The following is a 23603-nucleotide window of genomic DNA, read 5'->3' as shown; positions in this document are numbered from 1 at the left end:
ATCTTTTCTTCAATTTCTTCACACTATGAATAAAAAAAAAGCATACAATTAAAACCCTTTATGACTAACCATAAATAAACTTTCTGCCATGTTGGCAAATCCTAAATCTAGATGAGAACATTTAGCAAACAAATTGATTTTTCTCCTTAAAATAAAGTTACATGTTAATTATTTTTAATGCAAATTTGTACTAATAGGAAAAGAAAGCCATATTTTAGCTATATAACTCAGTCTGCCCATTTGACATTTTGCACCTTTTTCCTATGTATTATGGAAAATGGTGAGGTGTTTGTAAATGTCAAACCAATATTCAGTGTCATGTATTAAGACTAAATAACCTCAATAGAAATTCAACATATTTAAACATTCTGAACAAAATCACATTATTTTCAATAATTAGGAATATATGTGCACACTGATTAACCTTGCACTATACTTTTACATATGCATTAGTGCATAACATTAATTTTAATTTTGTAGTAACTAAAGTGAACATAGCTTCATGTATATCTGCAATTTGTAATAATTTAATCATTATAATGAAAGTAAACTGAGCTACAAAACTTTAGTTTAAGTTACTTCATTTCTCATGCAAGTTAGCATAGCAAAATATAAAACTTTCCACCTCTATACATGTTCAAAATATGTCATTATTCTTGCATCTATGCACAACAAGCTGGCATAGATGGGTCACTTTGTCATGCCAAATCAAGAGAATATTTCAATAATTCATGTTAAAATTCTACATGAAAAATCAAATAAAAAGTAACATCAAATCAGAAACTCCTGGCTAATAAAGGTTAGTACTTTAATACTGATTTATTCAATAGTAAAACTTAAGTCATCTGTCAATATTCATTAATAAAGCATTTCATTACAAATATGACTTCCTTACTATACAAAAGTCGGAATTTATAGTTTTCCAGTTTCTTGAAGATGTCAAGTTTATTATGAGAAATTAGCAGAAACCTAAATATTTCATATGGAAAATCAAACCAAAATGTCACTATCCCTCACCTATACAAAGACAAATTATACTAAACCTGTTTTTCATTCCTTTTACATGTTCCAAAAAAATTCATCTTTTTCTCTTTCCCTAAGAAATAAATGTATGATGTTTAGCAGAGCATGGAAAAACTCTGTGTGGGTGGCCATCTTTAATTAGCAGAGTCACAACTTACAATGTGGTGTAATTTTTACATAGAAAGACTGTCACTACAACTATGTTTACTACACTACACAGGGATCAGAATTTATGCTTTTGCAGTTTCCAAAGAAAATTAAGTTTCATTGAGAAAAACTAGTAGAAAGGCTAGCTATTCTGTATGGGAAATCAATTAGCAGTCAGTCAGTGTCCATAAACTTGCAGGAAAACAGATAACAAATGTCAATATCCCTTAACTATTGGAGATTATCCATACCATACACATCCCTGTTTTTGATTCTCTTACCTGTTGTTCCAAAATTTATTGGTTTTTCTTCTATAAATATATGCAGTATGGAAGAGAGTGGAAACACACTATGTAGGTGGTTATCTTTAACTACCAGTTGCAATTTAAAATGTGCTGTAATCTCACAATGATCTTAAGTTTTTTTTCATTTCAAGACCAAGACAAATAAATAGTTTCATCATTCTACCAAACATATTTGTTATTACTGGGTATATATCATTCATTTAAATAATTCAACACAAGATCAGTAAGTTTGACCAACCACTTAATCTCTTTGTACTCATTTAAAGGATTTATATTTTAGATATAACTAAATTTTTATATAGTATATACACATCTTCACAAAATCAAAATTTGTCAAACTTTCATTAAACATTACAAGTCTTTCATGTATAAAGAAATCATTTTTTTGTTGAAGTAGAAGCAGCTTTTAATAAACTAAAAAAAATTGTTCTTGAATATATTGGAGTTTTTTTTTCTGAGTGCAAAATAGTTTTCATGCCAAAATTAAAAATACTTTTTTTCATATCAAAAATCTCAAATTTAATTCACATAATCCCTAAAAATCTAACTACGCAAGATTGGTCAATTTCACCAATCTCTTAATCCCAAAAAAATCTAAGTTACCATTTTTTTTCTTTCTAAAATGACTACAAATTGTAACCTGAAAGTACATTTGTTTATCCTAAGTAGCTCTAAACTTTGATAGAATAAAAGCTTAGCCTTCTATTAGATACACAATATTATATTAAGAGAAAGCTACCAACAAATTGTAAATTAGACGATGTAAAGGTGGGTGAGGTAAGAGTGGTCTGTTTTTTCCATTTGAAGGCTCTGTAACCAAACAAGATTAAAGGCTATAAAAATTATGGTTTGTCAAAGAAATGAAGATTCTATAGTGAGTAATTTACATTTCTTCTCATGATACAAGCCTCCTATGTCCCTTCTATTGGAACTGATTTATTCCAATCCATCTCTCATGCAAATCATCATACTACAACTCTCCAACAACAGGAGTTAAACATGCTCTCATGGCATGTGACTCCTTCTATTAAATTCTACCAAACTATCACTGAGGTTTTGTAAAAAATGGAAGCACTAGTTTTCAGTCAGGAGGATAAGGAGGAAAGTGCAAGATGGGTAAGTACCTATTGGAAATACATTTTGAGTGTGGAAAAATTGTAACTTCCAATATCATACATTACCTTCTATCACATAAATAGCTAGAATCCTACTTCAAACAGGTGAAGGAACTTGAGCAAGGGAAAGAAGTATCATTTGAAAGCATCCTAAGAATATTCCCTAAGATGAGACAGTTAAACTTTAAGTTATGATGTGTGGAACCACAACACTTCTTAACCAGGTATATTCTTCACCAATCATAGAAAGATGTTTAACTGGATGGAAAACAGAGGAGCACCTCCAAATGCAAAGAAGGTGTTCTTAGGTGTAGAGTGGACCTTACGTGCCACTGGGAATCAATATCCAATGTGGGGGTAGGGAAAAGAATCATACCACTAGCAAGTTGACTACAATCTAAAACCTCGACTACAGGGTAGTCTACGTGTTGTCAAGCAAGAGAATCATGCCAGTGTCAAGTCAATTACAATTCAAAACCCAGCAAGCTGGCAGGATAGGAAAGACGATAATATTGTCTTCACGTCATGTTCATGACACTGGAGAGAATCTAATCAACCCCGACTCATTAATGGGGCACATGCGAATATGATAAATTGATAGATTGATCTGGGAACCCAAACATTTCCACCCTATTTTCAACTGAGTGGTTATATAATCATTTCTATATTTTGGTTGTACTACATGTGAATATGATAAATAGTTCTGTAAACCTTGCATTCCTTATCAAAAAGATGTCTACATAATGTAAACCATCTCCGTGAAAAGTGAAATTCACCAGAACCACTCCAAGTACATTAACATCCTCAGAATAAGAAACATCAAAGGAAAGAGAAAGAACTGTAACAATCCACAATTACCTCCACTATGACTTACAACACCAATGAAATATAAATGAGAAAGGAATATATACATCTGTTTTACATGTGGGAGAACTTAAGTGGATTATTTCAAATATAAATCCAAAATCCAGCCTCTGGGGACTAATATCCACATGGAGGTAGGATAAACTGAAATTTTGAAGGATATCACATCATATACATTAGTAGACCACCATCACTGTACTCTCAACTGAGTGGATTTACAATAACTTCTATATTTTTGCTGTATTTCATTAACCCATTCAGGAGGATGCCTCCACAGTCAATTTCCCCAGAAGCTTGAAACTGAAATATGGTAATTGATCTCCACTACAAGAAAAAAGGATAAAACACAGTGGAGATTCCACCTGAAACAGTGCAATGAGTAACCATGAAACCCTATTTTTAAAAGCAGATCATATCAATTCATTCAATACAAGGCATAGCAAAGATGGGTAGGTACCTTCTGCTTTACCAATCTGCTTTGGTAAGCAACATGCCAATCAATACTGAATAAAATGACAAGATGAGAAACCCCTAGAACAAAGTCAGATATGGGTAGATAAGAACAAAAAAGGAACAAGAGTGTGTTGTGGCTCCAACAGTGACAAACTTGCAAAAAAGACTAAAGGTCGAGTGTTGACACACAGATTACATGAGATTCCAAAGTCTCAGAGACACGATCAGAAACATATCACCCAAGAAAAAATACCAAAATCCCAAAAAGAAAAAGGCAATATATGTACCCAAGACAAAGTCATATCATGACCAAAAAAAAACTACAATGAAACCATATGTGTGAAGCAAGAGCCAAAGATGACAAATCAACCAACATGAAGATAATAAGGAATCACAGCAAAATGCAAAACTGGATAAGACATATCTGAGAAATCATGCCAAAAGATGGTACGTTAGACCTAGCTGACTCAGCAGGAGGGATAAAGAGAAACATGGCAAAACCTGATGGTGTGAAGAAGCTATCAAATATTTATTAATTTCTTCACCAGGTTTACAAGGAAGTTCAGGAGAAGAAGGTTGACCCATATAACACTCAATTTCACAATGAACAAAAGCAAATAAATCTATTTGTTAGAAATGACTCCAAAAGGTGGCTAAGAATTAAATCAGTTTCAAAACTAGATTACACTAAAAAAGAACTAACATCCAAAACACGTGACTACAATCAGTCATATAAAGCTTATAATGATGACCCTCAGCTTTAAGAAAAATGTGGTGTATCTCAATGTGTATCTCAAACTGATAATACGGTATTTATATAAGGCGCGTAGAAGGTTGGTTGGTTGATTTAGTGTTTTATGGCACAAAGGCTAGGCTATTTGTGCCAAACATCTGGTAAAAAGATAAAAGTAAATTCAGTAAAATTCATAAAAGGAAATTAAGATAAAACACAACAAAGTGTAAAAAATATATAAATAGCATAAAATCAATGTTTACATCTAGTCTACAATGATAAGATAAAACTACAGTAAATCAAGTTCTAAAGGGCTTTCTGTAGCATAATTATAATTATCATAACTTGCCAAGAAGACCAACAGGTAAGTACAAAACCACTGTCAATCACCTAAAGTTGTCCTTTCCAGTGCTGGTTCTGAGTTATTTGATGTTATGGTCATTTTCAAAAAGGAAAGAAATAAAAAGGTCTTAAAAGACGTGTAGCAAAATTATAATAATACCTCGCCAGGATGACAACCGGGTAGTTCAAACTAATAGTTCAAAAATCAGCATTAGTCACCTGAAGTTGGTCTTTCCAGTCCTGGTTTCGAAGTTATTCAATGTTACAGCCAGTTTCTAATTTCAAATTGAACAAGATGAACTGTGATTTTTAAAAGGGAGCCATATTAAAAAAGTATAATGTATAAATTAAAAAACTTAAATGGCATTAAAAAGATTGATGGCCTTTAAAAAACTAAAAACAATACCAAGGTGGACAATGTCATCATCACCAAAGACACTGACTAACGTAATGGACAAATCTTAGGACAGAACATCTTTAAAATGGTGCCATCGTTGAGAGTCGTAATGATGACAAGAAAGTAAAATGTAGCTTATTATGATCTGAGTGGTACAGAAAATACACACCAGTGCATCAGTTCCAGATAAAAGAAAATGATGAGTTAAAAACTATGACCAATGCATAGTCTAATTAGAACTTCCTTTTTCCAATCCTAAAGGAAACAAGATGGCCAAAGTCCAATATAGGGTTTTTTACTCGGAAAAACTTGTTTTCGCTTTGCTCACTCCAAGTCAACTGCCAGCGGGAATGGAGCCAAGCCTTCAATACAGGACCATAGTCCATGTATGGGACAGGCACAGCAGTGATAGTGCCAGAGCAGATAAACTTAGCTGCAGTGTTGACGAGCTAGATCCCACGGATACCAACATGGCCTGGTATCCATAAAAACTGGATAAAAGTAGATGTTAAAGAGAAATGGGCCAGTCAGTTTTGAATATCGGCAAGAACAGGGCATGAACCAACATGAAGCGATTCCAGGGCCAGTAGAGAACTAAGCGAGACAGTATAAATAGTGCAGTTTGAGTATTGCTTAGCTTCTCCATGATCCAGGGCAAAAGAACTGGCATACAGTTCAGAAGTGAACACAGAAGCTGTATAGGGGATTCTGCATGCAACCACCAAACCACAACAAACTATTGCAAAGCCCACACAATCACCTGATTTCATACCATCTGTATAAATAAGAATGGAAGGATTTTTAAAAGATGTTCAGCAAATAGCAGACCATATTTACAATCGAGAGTGTCTGATTTTCTCAGATGACTTAAAGATAGGACACAATTGGGTACTGTAAGAAGCCAAGGCAGGATGGGCTGGCCAGTGGATACAGCAATGTTATCCAATGACATACCCAATTCATCCAACTACACCTGGATATAAAGGACAAAAGGAGTAATGACAGATCATTTGTTCTGAAAAAGTACAGCCCACCAAGGAAGGAAAACACAACCCTTGGTGAGATTCTTTTGTAAAGAACGACGTTTCGAAGCATACAGTAAAGACAGTTGCAAACAGTGGAGGTGCAAAAAAGGTTCATGAGACTGTGTATGAGCTCTGAACTGGAGTGTGGAAAGCCGAGGTGCAGAGTCGAAGTCCTTGATGATGAATAGGATCTAGCACCTTTAAGACAGAGCCACAGACCAGTGATCCATAGTCAAGTTTCAATCAAATAAGAGCACAATATATCTTTCACACAGAATGTCGATCTGCTCCACAAGTGGTGGAACAGAAGACACAAAGGATGTTCAGTGCTCCTGTACATTTGACCTGTAGCTGCTTGATGTGTGGTAAAAAATGTCAGCTTACGGTCAAAGATAAGCCGCAAGAACTTTGTCTCAGGCAACTCAACTTCACTGATACAAAGTTCAGGATCAGAGTCAATACCTTGTTGGCAGTAAAAGTGCAAGCAAATGGTTTAAGAGAGAGAGAAGTTAAAGCCATTTGCTGTGGTCCACTTCAGTAAACAATTGAGGACAGTCTGTAGCTGCCACTTAATGTACCTCATGTTCGAAGACTAACACGAGATGTGAAAGGCATCGATATAGAGCCTGTTTGCAACAGTGAGAGGGACTTGTTCAGTGATGGTATTAATTTTTACACTGAAAAGTGTGACACTCAAAACACAGCCCTAAGGGACTGCAAGTTCCTGTAAAAAAATGGGAAAGTGTCAAACCCACATGAACTTGGAATCTCCTGTCCATTAAAAAGTTTTTAATAAAAATGGGCAAATGGCCACATAACCCATATATGTGGAGGTCTTGCAAACTGCCCTACCTCCATATTGTATCATAAGTCTTCTCAATGTCAAAGAATACTGATACAAGATTTGTTGTTGTCATTTAAGAAATGTTTCTCTGATTGACGTTTCAAGTTGAATTAGGCGGTCCATGGTGGAGAGCTGTCGTTGGAACATACACTGTGTGGGAAAAAGAAGGTTGTTTGATTTGAGGAATCAAACAAGACGAGCATTAACCATCCTCTCTAAGGTCTTACAGAAACAGCTCGTCAAAGCAATTGAACAGTAGTTTTAAGGAATCTTGGGTTCCTTCCCAGGCTTAGGGAAAAGTAGGACAATAGCCTGGCACGAGGCATCAGGAAAAACATTCTCCTGCCAGATCCAGTTAAAAACAATCAGAAGAATAGCAAGAGAACCAGGAGATAAAGGCACAGCATGTCATAGTGTGTATCATCAGGTTCAACCGATGTACTGCCAGACAGATGAAGGGCTAGTTTGAGTTCCACCAGTGTAAAGGGACAATTAGAGTTATAGAGACAATCAGCTTGAAAGGAAAGAGGTGATTGCTCTGCCTGAGTCTTGATGGCTAAGAAGGTAAAAAAAGAAGCAGAAGTGCAAGATATCCAGCAAAAGATTTCACCTAGAGTATTGTCAATGCTCCAAGTTTCAGTTACTTCCTGTTCATCAGAGAGCAAGATCGAGAGAGAGGACAAAATTATATTGCCCACAGACATTTCGAATCTTGTCCTATATGACTTTGGAACTGGTGGTAGAAGATATACCAGTTGTGAACTTAATCCAAGATTCCTTCTGGCTTTGACGTCTTACCCACTGAGCACATGCACGGGCCCACTAGAAAGTGATGCAGTTTGAGAGTGTGGAATATCTATGGAAAGTATCCCAGGCCCATTTTTGAGCCTTCCATGCCATGCGGAAAGCTGGATTCCAACATAGATGAGGATATAGTGGAAAAAACGTGTCAGGGTTTTAAGAATACATTGAGCAGCTGCTTGTATAATACAGTTAGTTACTGCTGCCACTCAGTCATCTATTGATGGCTTATTGACAATGGTAAGATCAAGTTCTGAGAAAGCAGTGTTTACGACCACAGAAATTTTTGATTCTCAGGAGAAGTAATACTATGAATCGTCTTCAAATGCTGCACCTCCTTTTCTTCCAACCATTTAGGGCAAGAATGAAACTAAGACAGATGACAGCCATTGCAATTGATACAATGAGAGTCTGTTTCACACTCACAGGTATCATAGTCATTGCCACTGCAATGAGCACACATCAAGGAACCACGACGTGACATCTTTGAGTGACCAAACTGCTGACACTGGAAACATTGAAAAGGGTTTGGAATGTATGGCCATACTCTGCAATTAAGATAACCTGCCTTGATGGTGGCAGGCAAACATGATGATGTAAACGTGAGAATGGAGACATTGGTAGGCACCATAATTCCATCTGTGCGAGTGGATATACGTCCCACTGCAGAAACTCCTTGGGTGGAGAAACCAGCGAGAATCTCCGACTCTGGGATGTTCTTCAAATCCCTCTCAACAACAATTTCTATTGATGAATTTAAAGTAGCTTGAGGTGTGTAATGTCAATAGGTATGTCCCCAATTGCCTTTGAATGCAAGAGGAGTTCACTGTGTTGAGATGTGGATGTTTCCACCAATACGTCACCAGATCAAAGCTTCATTACTGACTTTGGAGAGCCAGCAAGTCTCTCTAGTCCAATCTGAATGAAAACGGGGAGACATTTGCCTTAAGGTTTGTGTGAAAGTGAAAGCAATATGAGAAAATGAGGTACAACAGGTGGTACAGACGGTGAGGATTGCTGCTCGGGATAACACGTGATCATTTACCTATAGACTATTTTTTCACTATTTTATAAAGATTTTTAATGGTTTGATTGATTGATTGATTTAGTGTTTTATGGCACAAAGCAGCTAGGCTATCTGCGCCAAACCTCCGGTAAAAATAAAGTAAATGTAGTAAAATACATAAAAGGAAATGAAGGTAAAATAAAACATCATTGAAAAACAGAAAAAAGTATAAAACCAATGTTGACACCTAGTCTACAATGTTAAGAGATAAAGCAGAGTAAAAGAAGTTGTAAATTACTTACTCTAGCAAAATGGTAATGAACATAACCCGCCAGGAAGACTAACAGGTAAGTTCAAGAACCACCGTCAGTCACCTGAAGTTGGCCTTTCCAGTCCTGGTTCTGGGTTATGTGTCATGGCAGCCATTATCAAAATGTAAAAGAATAGAAGTTTTAAAAGACACATAGCAAAATTGTAATAATGAGTAGCCAAAAGTCCAGTAAAAAAGATAAAAGTCAAGTAAATAGAGTAAACTTTGTAAAAGTAAATGAAGGTAAAAACAAAACAGCAATTAAAACAGAAAATGGCATAAAAACCAATGTTGACATCCAGTCTACAAAGTTGTAAAGAACTACCTGTAGCAGAATGGTAATGATCATAACCCGCCAGGAAGACTAACAGGTAAGTATAAGAACCACCGTCAGTCACCTGAAGTTGGTCTTTCCAGTCCTGGTTCCAGGTTATGTGTTATTATGGCCAGTACTAAAAGTGTGAAATGACATGCCGCAAAAGTGTAATAACAACTCGCCAGGATGACTAATGAGTAGTTCAAACAGATAGTTCAACCAGCAGCGTCAGTCACCTGAAGTTGGCCTTTCCTATCCTGGTGTCGAGTTATTTAATGTTCTGGCCATTTTCCAATGTCAAATTGAACAAAAGAGAATAAAACTGTAAAAAAGGAACCACAATTAAAAAGGTGTAATGAATAAATATGCAACATTTAATGAGATTAAAAAGATTAATGGCCATTAAAAAATTAAAAACATTATCAAGGTGGACAGTGTCACTATCACCAATAACACTGTCCAATGTTACAGATAAACCCTGGGAAAAAATATGTTTAAAATATTGCCGTCGTTGAGAATTGTAACGATGGCAAGAAAGTAAAACGTGGCTGATAGTGTGAGTGGAGATGCGCCTCACTGCAGAAACTCCTTGAGTGGAGAGACCAGCGAGAATCTCTGACTCGGAGACGTTCTTCAAATCTCTCTCAACAATAACTCCTCGTGATGAATTCAAAGTAGCATGAGGATGTAACCTCAATAGGTACATCCCCAATTGCCTTTGAATTCAAGGAGTTCACTGTGTTGGGATGTGGATGTTTCAACCAATACGTCTCCAGATCGAAGCTTCTTTACTGACTTTGGAGAGCCAGCAAGTCCCTCTAGTCCCTTCTGAATAAAAAAGGGGGACAATTGCCCTAAAGGTTTTTCCGAAAGAGAATGTAATATAAGAAAATGAGGTACATGTGTTACAGATGTTGAAGATTGCTGTTCAGAGTCTTCAAGACATGGTTGCTTACTCATTGACTGTTTTTTCACAATTTTATTTAAATTTTTTGGAGGATCCATAGGAAAAAGGAAAAATTCGGCACCAACTGACCCCACCCACCATGGAGCCCTACAAGGGGATGCACTACAAAGTCATGCAAGGACATTGCAGCAACGCCAGGGTTTCGTGAGTACTAGACCCAAACACCAGCATCAGATACCATGCCCACAACACCTGTCGAGAACATCCAACACTGGTACTTGGTTGATCTTGGCCTGAGTGGACCAGGTGATTGACCCAAGGGGGGCCACCCCAAGGTTGCCCGTCTACAGGAATTCAAGGCCAAAGTGGCGTGTCAGGGTTGGACCCTCAACCACCAGGATCCTCTCCTCCCCTTCACGAGTTGCCACGCATGGCAAACATGTGAGTGGATGTTTAGATCCCAGAGGAGGTAAACTGAAAGAACAAAATCTTCCCTGGGAGGTCCCTTGCAACGTACAAGAATTCACATCAAGGGGATGTATAGAGTTTAAAAATTAATAGATGAATATTTGAATGTGATTTGGTAAGAGATATTCAAAGCAGCATATTTTTTTTCCATATTATGCAATGGTAGTACAAATGTTTCTTGATTGGAGGAAGAAATTGTGTAAATGTGATACTTTAGAGATTATAAACTTCACAATGTAATTTTATGTGTGAACAATGTGAAAAACCTGATGCAGACCACATTTTTAACCATTTCTGCACAAGTCTAATAAAATATTTATAAGTGAATAATTCATCAGACCTAGTCCCATTTATGGCTGATGAAGGTGTTGTAAATTTCAGCATTTGAAATGGAATATAAAATGAAGGTCAAAAATTCCTGAAGCTTCTATCAGAGACTGTTGGTATTCACTACATGGCACACAGATTCAAACTATCACTGAAAGATGCATCAAAAAAGTCAAGACTGCTAGTTCCAAAAATGTTTGTTATTACAGTCTATATACAAATTTTCATCAGTACACAAAGCATCACTAAAATACCCATGAGACACCAAACAAATTTTACAAAACAAAATGGATTAGTCACTGAGTTCAAGAATTAAGCACAGTGTTTAAAATGTGGTTAACCACTGGTGATACATATAGCCCAAATCAGTGAAGAAACTGGAAATAAATGTGCAGAAATTTAGGACAGAGCATCTAAATTAAGGAAAGGGCCTGTACTACTAAATTTGTTATTGGTAATATTTGTGTTAAAAGAAATTTCTATTTTATACACATCAGGTAAGCACTGCAACAAACTTTTTATTTCATGGCATACATCAACTCTAAGAAAAAGGCAATACTGAAAACACTGAAGTGGTCTAACATGAAGGAAAAAGTAAAATCAAACACAGACACTGTAAGGACTGATCTTACAAATTTAGATCTCCATAGAGAGTCTTTGTTGCTAAAAAGTGGATAAATAGTGGAAAGCACCACTGACATTCTAGTAAAAGATCTGAACTTTTTTATTCACAGGAACAATTTATTCTATTTGAGAAAGGTTCAAAAATGTGCATGAAAAACAAGAAACGTGTATCAGAACACACGTTTTCAAAGTTAAATTTTGACTTAAAGATAAAAAAGCTTCAGATAGCTCTGGTCAAAATAAAGTTGAAGCCTTGACAAGACATTTTAGTAAAATCATGGAGCAAAAATGATTTAATCCTGCCCTATATGTAGTCAAATAGGTCCAAATCAGAGTCCTGAGAAGAAAATTGTTAGCTCAAAAAAACAAAACAAGACCAACTTAATATTAGTGCTTTATTACAAATCATACTTGTTCTACCAATCAGTACCTCTGACACAGTGTTTTTTGTAATAAAACAGATAAAAATAGACTGGAATTTCTTTAAAATCAGATTCATCCAGTCACCTTATGACATGGAGTTGAATGATTATCAAAATGACACATATAATCCTGAAAATGCATATGCCAGGTGAAGACTAGAAAAAAGAAACCCAGATGACACACAATATATGCACAAATGAAGGGTCCAAGAATAACAACTGGACATAACAGACGTGTTCTGATGAGAGTGCTTGAAATTTGGTTGTGAGGTGCTGAACTACTTTTTGTTGTAATACTTTTGACCTAGGTTATTATGTGACCATTCTTTTCAAGTGTTTGTGCTAGCTTTATTCAACAACAAACAACAACAACACTGTTAAACACTTTCTTTTTGTTGGGTTGGACTTAAACTGCTAAGTAAATCTCTCTTGATGTTTCTAGTTATATCTAGTAAACAAAATTTATGAAAAAGTAAATGCTCCGACTTAAAGTGATGTGATAGATGTATGCTTTTAATCTATAGTTTGAAGTCATTTTATTTTTGTTGATATGAGATGTAGGTAGTGTTTTGATTTAGTCAAAATGTTGATAAACATTAAGAAGCATGGACCTTCTGTAGTTTTTTAAATTTAAATGCATGTAAAGTTATAAAAATTGTACTGTAGTTTCATTAATATTTTAACAGATGTGAATAAACTTATTGTTTATATGGAGTATTGCACTCATCATCCCAATCCCATAACTACTTGCATTCTTAATATAGTCATGTTAAATATGAACTTCAAATCCAATACATCTACCATTTTACAGAGGAAGCAACTAATTAATGAGAGGAATTCAAATTTCTTAGTTGATTTCCCAAATTTTGAACTATTTATTCAAATCTAGTAGGAATAAGTGAAATAATAATATTATACCATATCAATTAATTTGGACTATTTCACAGGAAGAACTCTGAGATAACTGACCTCCCTTACACAGCTTCTTACTGGTGATCATATTCATAGTGAAAGAGACTTTATAAAAGAAAACTGAGGGAAAATTTGTACTCTTGGATAGCTGAGCAGTAGAGTACTAGTCTTGATAGCTAGGTGAAATTCCAATCATGGAGTCACTTTTCACTGACCAGTTTTTCAGATAAAATATCTAATACTATTTATTACAATACAAATATTCAGTTGGTATATAATATTGGAAAACTGGCATGATTGAATCTTTGCACAAAAAAGACCAAACCATCCCTTTCACTACTAATCACACTTTGTGGGGTTCAGGTGGTTCATATTTATTTCACAGTAAAGAAAAAATGTGCATGCCACAACACTTCTAAAAACTTGCTATATGTCTCTATCCTATATGCATAAAATAACATTGATAAGGCTTTTACACATAGAAAGCCAATGCCTTGAACCACTGGACCAGTTAGTTCATAAAGTATGAAAAGAGGGAGTCTTGGGTAGATAGAAGGCAAGTTGTTCAGTGAAACAGGACTCAGCATGACAAGCAGTGGGGAGAAATAGCAACTGTCAAGTCCTTTTTATTTCAAACTAATGTCTGCTGGGAATAAAATATAAAAGAACAAATATATAACCAAAGTAAATGCAAAACATAATAACAACACTGTAAAAATTACTCTCTCCAATTTATATACTTTAAAACCAATATAAGAAAGAAAAACATACCTTACAACAGATTACATAATTCACTTGAAAATACACAAACATTTGGTATATGAAACTTTTCTCCTAAATTGAAAATATAAGCATCTCCAAATTCCCTCACTTTGAGGTTACCAAAACAAATGGTTTCTATAAAGAACACAAACTCAAACTCTGTATTTGGAAACTCAAAAGAAATAATATGAAGTTCTAGAGGAAACAGGTTTAGTTTCTTAGATCTTGGATATTTATTAGTTATAAATTTCAACTGTATGAGTTGCATTTTGCTGACAAAGCCACTGTTTGTTAAGCCCTGTTTAAATTAAGCCTTATCAGTCTAAGTAGCTTCTTGAATGGACAGTGTAAAAAAAAGTGACGTAAAATTTACCACTTATATTAAATGAAGTCTTCTGATTAAGATTTAAGAAGATGGTTTAATCTTATTCTTCTATAGCAAAAAAAAGTTATTTTTATATTATGTCAGTGATATTTAAAGTGTAACTATAAGTGGTGTTTTTGAAATCTAAATAAAGTTAAAATTTATAGTTTTATAAAATAATAACTTTCCAGTAAAGTTTTACAACTAAGGAAACAACACAAGTTTTTCTAACTGCTTCTTTAAGAAGATATCACAATGAAACATTTTTGAATTTTCAAAGTGTCATATATGAAAATTATATTTCAGCTACACAATAGGTTGTAATTTCAACTTGTGTTTCACACTATTTTATACTTTTTTTTCTGTTATTGCAATGCAATAAAACAAACAATGCAACTGGTTTATAGTTTCAATGTACATGGCTGTTTTAAAAGTTAAATAATTAAGGGTTTTAAAATTATATTTGCTCAAGAACGTATCAAAAGAAGAAAACAGAGAGCAGAAGCATAGCTTAATTAAATCACTTCATTTAGTTTCACTGTTATCTAAAGAAGAATAATCAAGTGTATGGAATTTGTAATAATAATATTAATGGCATGTTGTGTAAGTGACACCATCTTTGACAAGAGTTTTCTCTTTAGTCCCAAATTTTACATAGCATACAAAACATCTGCATTCCTCTGGCATGAGTGAATGATGTTTCAGTTGTCTAACTTCTATGTGAGCTTTAAAAAGCAATCAGTGAGAAATGTGACAAAGCATTATTGGTTTCATAATTACAAGTATCAAATTTCCATTCAATGCGATTTGTAACAATCAAGCAACTATTTATACTGGCCAAGTTATTTCATTGCCTGATATGCAAGATGTACATAAAATAAATTAAGAAATCAGAATTTATATAATATAAAGGTCTGAATTATAAAGTACATTATGATTCTAACTTCTTAAGTTCAAAAGAAAATATCTTAAAAATTCTCAATCTTCACTTTTGTTGTCACATGACACAAGAGATTTCTATTTTTTTCTAATTTGTGTAGCTCCAAAATTCCAACATACACATCACACTGCGATAATAAGTTAGAAAAGCATGATCTTCATACTCTCAATAAGTATAAAAAAATTTTTAACTGATACTTCAACACTACTCATGAATTTTGTATCCTTTTAACTTACATTTTGTTTCCTTTCATCTTCTATCATCTAGCCATTTGCTTTGTATTAGTCATAAAAAAGTTTGTAATTACAACAGACTTGAGAAACTGAACAGTAAAATCAGTTTGATAATGTAATAAATAGCACAATATCAAACAGTTTTATGCACTAGACATGAAGAAACCACAAAAGTTAAACACCAGTTAAAATAAAAGTTATCCTGTAATTATATGAAATGTAAAAGTTTTAGCTTTATTTTCAAAATGTGTTAATTCCTCCCATATGCACTACAAATTCTGAAACACACCACATTACGTGATGCACTTCTTATAACCAATAAAAGAGTTTATTTCAGTTTCATACTTGTAATGACTTTTGAACTGGATAGTACCTTGATAGTAAAAAATGTTTGCATTCACAGCATTTAGCTTTTTAATAACCTAATTATACCTTAAAAAGACAGTAAAGTTGGTTTTGGGCATTCTGTTTTTGTTAAATTATGCACTATTTACTTTACTTTACTTTAAAATGCATATTTCAAAACGAAAATATCTTCTTTTCTTGCAAGAAGTCAGATAAATTTTAATAAAGCTTAGCTTCCTAAGCAACAAGTAAAGAACTTCATGAGTGCAGTAATGTGTTTCCTCTGCAATTCACTCATGCATATATTAATTATATGCCATACTTTCCAGACAAGAAATTTACATAATTAAACTATATGTGAAAAGGTAAACAGTAGAAATTGTAAACAATACAAATTCCAGTTCTGTAAAGAAGAAGAAAATGGCCAAGTTCATTTTATGTCATGATTTTTGCAGTTTCATTTCAATTTCAGTGTTGATAATTCAGCTACATCTAGTATTAGGGCAGAAAGTAACAGGTAAAACATTAATATTCATTTATAAGGACCTGAAAACTGCATATGAAAAAAATAAGATAAAAAAGAACTACTTTTATTTTTAGTAATAAAAACCATCCTGCACTCAGACTAGTCAAAGTCTGAGTCAAACTGACACCCTAAATGCATAGAAGACATTTAGTAAAAATACTATTTAAGCAATATAATTTTTTTTGCATACAAGTTGTTTTTAATCTTTATTAAAAGTAACAACCTCTCCATATTTCATGAAGATACACAGTAAATTCACAGTTATAGTTCAGCTTCACAGACAGGAAACCTGGTTCAATGGACCAATATCACTTTTAACCCTTTTATGATGAGCTCAGTATAAAACACGAGTTCATATACACATTAAGTATTTATGATACAACTTTTAATGCTTGATTTGTATCTTCACAAAATATGGTAGATAGATTTCTAATAATTATTCCAAGTTTCCTGTATTTAAAAATTCAGATTTTTTAATGAAGTATTTTTATTAAAGATTTATTTGTGAAAATACTAAGTCTGTTTTATTACTAGTATGAATATGAGGTGATTTTCATATCATGATTAAAAAACAATTCCTCATCCCAAATGTCTCAAATATTATTTATGTAATCCTTAAAACCTCTGTAAAACATTTCAAACCTTTGTTTTCAGTGAAATTTTATATTTTGTCTGTTACTTTCTCTACCTAACAATATGAAAGTCTGTCAACTTGACTGACCTGAAAACAACCATAAAAAATTAGGAAATGTAAATTATGCTTTCTTCACTCTGGAATAACTACAAATTATAACATGAAAACATAAATGTTCAGTCTAAATAGCTTAAATCTCATAACATTATATGCTTATGTTTATTTTTATTATATCGACTTTTTGATCATGCCTAGCCAATTACACAGAAGTTACAATGATGTGGCACACATGCACTAATGTTACCATATACTTTACAAAGTGACCTGTCTTAGCTGTATTTTGTAAAATAGTCACATATCAATTATTATACATCATATATGTATATAGATTATTTCTATTTACAAACAAGTTATTAAACTTTTTTCTTAAAACAAAGTATAGTGAATGAAGAAGTGAAGCAAACAGTTTTCTCTTCTTGTTATGATCTTTATACTTGGTTGTTACTTCTTGTTAACTTGCTAAATCTTTAGAAATTTCAAATATGAAGAATCTGAACCAAAATCATTTTTTAGGTTTTATATATACAATTGAATAATAAAATGTCATAAATTACTATATTGAAAACATAGAATTTCCTTTTAATTTATCAGTTTAGTTAAGTTGTATTTTGGTTTAAAAAATATGTAAAATCTTTCTTTGAAAAAACAAGATGGCATCCTAACATATGAAAATGGCTGAGAAAGCCACAAGAGGAACACTCAGAACTTTCAATTGCTTATTACATGTCATATACATAAGTAAGTGTATATGAGGAACCATTTCCAAAAAGGAAAAAGGTGATCAGGGCCAATTTTTGATTTAGTATATGAGCAATATCTTAACAAATAGAAAAGACGGCAAATTCTAATTTTATGTTCTAGCTTGTTAATATTAGTAATTTGGGTTCATAATTCATTACAACCTAGACTTTGTAACTGAACATTACAAACATCTAACTTGAATTACTGTTGCATTCAATGTACCACATGCAGACCCAAAAATCAATGTTTAAATATTTTCTAATATTTACTTTAAAATTAAGAAATTGAATGATTCATAATACTAAAATTTGAATTATCATCTACATTCTGATACCAAATTTAATGACATAAAATCATAAAATGGTAGTTCAATAAAATTTTGAATTCAAATCAATAAACATGATAACATGGTCTTTGACCCATGAACCACAGTGACAGAGTTGAACACTTCAGAATTATAACAAAATATATGCCCATACACTTAGCATAAACAGATTTTATAAAAAAAAACATCCCAAATCATTTGCTTATCATTATACAGTGTTGGAGTGGTGTACATTAGACTTATTTTGAAACACCCTGATGGGCCTATCAATATTGCAATGATTATTTTACTTGCATTCATTGCAAGAATCCATCCAAGTTACAGTTATTTAGTCTATTATTTGAATAATTCAACAAACTGAAATTTAACTTTAATATATGTTATATAACAAAGTTTAATAATGAGCCCTTTGTTTTTTATTGTAACACTGTATGTCTTGTACTACCACCACACAACCAACTCAAAATATATTCAGTAACTCTTCTATATCAGACCTGGCTCTTAAGTTTATGAGCTGTTACCTACATCTACAAATATTTGTCAAAGCCTGCCTACGACTGTCCAATTCCAAATGAAACAACAGTAAATATTTTCGAGCTCTGCATACAAAAAATAATAATAAAAAAAAATTCTACATTATTTTCGTTTGAACTCTCATTTATCTACATTAGATTACATTTGTAAATTGTAAATTTTTATGGTTTGACATTAGACTTAAATATACTGTTTAATAAATTTATTTGATTACCTTACGTTCAAAGCTTTCTTTTAATGCTCTTTCATCTGCCACCAAATGTTGTAATTCTCTTAGCATAAGTGCATGATTCTCTTGTTCTTGTTCTCTCTCTCTTTGTTGAATCCTTATTTTTTGTTTGAGCTGAAAATAATAAACTTTTAATCCCTTTACAGTAGTGTTATCATAATTTATTATAATTCAGTGTTTCAGTAATTCCATTTTTATCGAAAAGGTCTCACAAAAGAAATTCAAAATACAAAATTTAACAAACCTTTTCCACAGATGTACAATATTAAAGAAAATATCATAGAAAAGTTAAAAACATTTCATAATAGGAAATAAAGCCCCTTAATATGATATAAACAAATAAACCCTTTCAGAGTCAATCTGAGGAGTGTTATTATATCAATCAATTTCTTTTCTTCTTGAAAAGGAAATACTTCAGTAAATTGAAACTTATTAAACACTACATTGTTTTTGCTTTCAAAATTCAATCTATTAATTCTGTAATTTTTTTTTAGCTAGGAAACTTCTAAAATGTTATTGTGAGACAATGTTTTGAAAAACTCTGAAAATACTTCTTTGCACTTTAGAATTTTGATGTTTTCATTGTTAAGCAGCAAATTTTATATATCCAGTCAGGTTCAATTTTATTGATATTTATTAATGCACTTCTTTTGACACTTCATTTTCTCCATTATAGAAGTTACTATTTCCAGCTCTTATGTGTAACAAACACAGCAAAATTTGAAAAAGATTAATCAGTGACCTAGAGCCAGACCTTTCAAAAGGAGCTCATCATTATCTGTGTCAAGCCAGATATCGTGATTTTTGCTACCAATATTCTTGGTAAAGACCAACTTAGAAACAATAAATAGTTAATTTTCAACAGATAGTAATTTCATTTTTTGTATGTACATTTTATTAATATTACACATTTAACAATAATAAATCAATAAATATGGATCTGAGATATAACATTTTTCTATTGCTTACACCTTCACTAAACCTAACTATGCTTACCTGATACCTTGTCACAGAAGAAATATTTTGCAGCTTTCAAACATATATAATGTACAATAAACATTTTCAAATTAAAAGATCATCTAAAGAAGGTATTAAAAAATTCCAGATCTGTGGTTTGTTTCCAAGTCCTCCAAACTGCTTATCAAATTCCTTTGTTCATTCTTATAGGAATTTCATACTTACCCACAAAACCATATATTACTATTCAATCAACTTTATGTTTTTCTACAATGATAAAATTATTTAATAATCTGATTTATCCTACTGTATTTAAATGTTGCCTACAGCTATTAAATTTTAAAACTGTGTTTCAATATTATTAAGACCACATGGTATGATATCATAAAATGGTGGGACTGAAGCCTGTAGTAATAAAATAACAGAGAAGAAAAATTGTAAATGAAACAAAACATGGACAAGTATATTTCCAAAGAGTGATAGTTTCTTAACAAATATAAAAATGGGCATATAAACTGAACAAAATATATCATCAAATGAGTCATTTACAAGTAAGACACTGCAAAGGTGTGCATAGAAAGTTTTTAATTGTCTTATTGATTATAATACATACACCCTTGTGCAAATTAATTGAAACAAGATGGAAAATTAAGAGTTTTTCAATTTTTTGTGTTTTATTTCTGAGAATCCAAAAATTACTCGCAAATTAATACATGATATGACCGCCTTTATTTTTCAGAAGATCGTTAATCTGCTTTGGCATCGAGTCCACGAGTTGACTGCAATCTTTACTAATTATTGAATTGCGGTACCACACCTCAATTATGGCCTCAATTAGCTTACTTTCGTAGTAAAGTCTTTTCCCCGAAGTCTTTCTTTACAAATCGCCCAAAGATTTTCAATAGTATTTTAGTGTGAAGAGTTTCCAGGCCAGTCCAGCACCTTTATTTGCATTGCAGTCATAAAATTCTTCACAAGTTTCGATGCGTAGCACAGAGCCAGATCTTGCTGAAAAATGCCAGATCCACCTGGAAATCTCTTTCTCAATTCTGGAATGACTCTTCTCTGCAAAACTACAATGTGCTGTGGTCCTCGCATTATATCTTCTATGATATGTAAGCCTCCGATGTCATAGTAGCTGAAAAAGCCCCAAAACATCTTCAAGGATATTTTATGAACTGATTGATGTGAGATTCTCGAAGTTTCTAACCTAGAGATCTGCAAACGTGCAGACTTCTTTGACTCTGTAAGAAGAAATAGTCTCGTCACTGAATAATACCTTCCTCCATTGTTCTTGCATTCAGTTCTTGTATTTCAGACCCCATTGATACCATTTTTTCTTCATTGAGTTGGTAAGAAGTTTTTTGATTGGTCTCCTTGCCCTTCTAACGCAATTTCAAATGACATAATATTCCTCAAAATTTCATCATATATCCCAAACATAGATCGACCGTAAAGCAAAACACAGCTAATGATGCCATCTGTGTGAAAAAATGACTATTAAAGGAAATCAGCAGGTCCAGCAAGCCTACACTGGCTGCCATGCTGAAAATATTATAAAATGACCTATTGTTTCAATTAATTTGCACAAGGGTGTAAATGTTGCATTATTACAAGTTATCAATTCTCAATACATTTCCAAGTTTAAAATATTTGAAATAAGATTTATAACTATTTAAACTTGTATTTCAAAATTTAATACATAGTTTTGCTCTCAAAACCTGAAAGCTGATCACAGAAATAAAAAATGCTAACTATAACAACCTATATATTAAGCTAGAACACGTACACCTCTAAATAAGTAAAAAAAAATAAGCCAAACAAAATGTGAAATCATATAGATATAAAACTAATCTTAAATGTATTACTCCAACATTGCAAACACAAGTGTATGAAGCAAAAAAATTTGTTGAATATCATGTTTTAGATATAATCTAAAATCAAGTTACCTACAAGAAATATCATACATTTATTGTACTATTTTACAGAAAAGGCATGAACATAATACAGTAATAATCCTTCCCCTAACAGTTAATACAATATTATCTGTTTGAGATTGGTTTATATTTATTAAATTTTCTTAAAATCATAAAACATTCAATATTTTTACTATATAATACAAAAAATGAATGATAAATAATTCTAATGTTTCCCAAGTACAGATAAGCTTATTCTTTGTTAAAGTGTTCTCTTGATATAGTAACTTACGTTTTGTAAGGTAAGTGTAAAAAAAGTTGATAAAAACATTGTACATGATGTAGTTGAGATTTTTCTTTTCAATTCTTCAAAATGCATAAATCCTGCTATAAAGTCCATTTCCTTGTAGTTTAATAGTATACGTAATTAAATAAGATTCTTACATCTTGAACTTCTTGGTCTCTACTCTGGATCTCTTTCTGATGGCACAGTTTCATTTCTTCTAACTGCTTTTCAAGTTCTTCCTTTTCAAGCTTTAGATGAAAAGTAAATTTGTAATTTGTAAAATATTATATAAACATACTGTAATGTACAGAAGGTCTGTGAAAGAAAGAGAACACACAATGTAAAAATACAATTTTCATTTATTCTAACAGAAAAAAGTGTGTATATATATATTACATGACAGATGACCACCCTTACTGGAGAACTATAACCAGCTTATTTTCTCTCTAGATCTGTCTAAATATGAATATATACCTTTTGAAAACTAAAACTCTACACTTTAAAAAAAAAATTAATTTCACTTATGTCAACAAGCTAGTTAAGTTTCTTAAGCATACACTGTATACATGGTATGCAACACATTTACATTGCCTCTGATCAGTTACAGTTTGAATTCATAAAAATCTTTAAAAATACAACCATTTCTAAAATTTTATGTGGTTCTGATTCACCACATTACAGTCCATAATTTTATTTTAAAAACAAAGACTTGGAATCAACTCATTTTAGTTCATATTATAACTAGCTAGTGATAATATCTTTAGCAAAACCAAATACCATCAAAACAGTTGAGCTTACACACTAAATTAGGACAAAATGTTCCAGTATATTTTACTTCAATAACTTTTAAGTCCTGTTTATTGCTTCATCAGAATAAAACTGACAAAAAAATAACATGCATGAGAAACTATCAATTAATCTATGCAATAACATATACACTGTAAAAAACCTAACACTCATTCCTTAAATGCAAAACTACAAACACTAAAATTCCTACAATCAGCATATACATTACATTCATAGTTTTCCACTTACTATTAGCTTTTTTTTGTCAGATAGAAGATTTGCTTCCAAACGGGACTTCTCCTCTGTAAGTACAACTAAAGAGGTAAGTAACGTCGTCACTTGATCCTGCTCGTCTGTTTCATTTTCCTTAGACTTCTTTAGAAGAAAATACAGTATCAAGAACCCTTAATGAATGTTTATAAATGTATATACATTCCCATTATGATAAAATTTTAATTTTCTTGATTTCCCAGCCAATATGTTATAGATTGTGTATTCAATAAATGAGATTTTTACTCTTGTCAAATTAATGTTTTTAGCTCTTAGATGGTACATTATGTGTACTATAAATAAAAAGAACCCACAAATATGTGAATTACTCTCTCATAAACAAAATTTGAAATG

At 32.5% G+C, this 23603-nt stretch overlaps 1 protein-coding gene across 1 annotated transcript in view; it reads right to left on the bottom strand.

Moving 5' to 3' along the window:
- LOC143222716 (GRIP and coiled-coil domain-containing protein 1-like) overlaps positions 1–23603 on the bottom strand; it is a 95336-nt gene that overhangs the window by 37524 nt on the left and 34209 nt on the right. The window contains 4 exon segments of the mRNA XM_076449614.1: positions 2–23; positions 19020–19148; positions 22352–22441; positions 23229–23354. Coding sequence (XP_076305729.1) covers positions 2–23; positions 19020–19148; positions 22352–22441; positions 23229–23354 — 367 coding nt within the window.

This window comes from Tachypleus tridentatus, chromosome 8 (assembly GCF_004210375.1).
Source record: "Tachypleus tridentatus isolate NWPU-2018 chromosome 8, ASM421037v1, whole genome shotgun sequence".
In the NCBI taxonomy this organism is placed as follows: domain Eukaryota; kingdom Metazoa; phylum Arthropoda; class Merostomata; order Xiphosura; family Limulidae; genus Tachypleus; species Tachypleus tridentatus.
The sequence above is the reverse complement of the archived record's forward strand: the minus strand, read 5'-3'. Positions and strand labels throughout refer to the sequence as shown.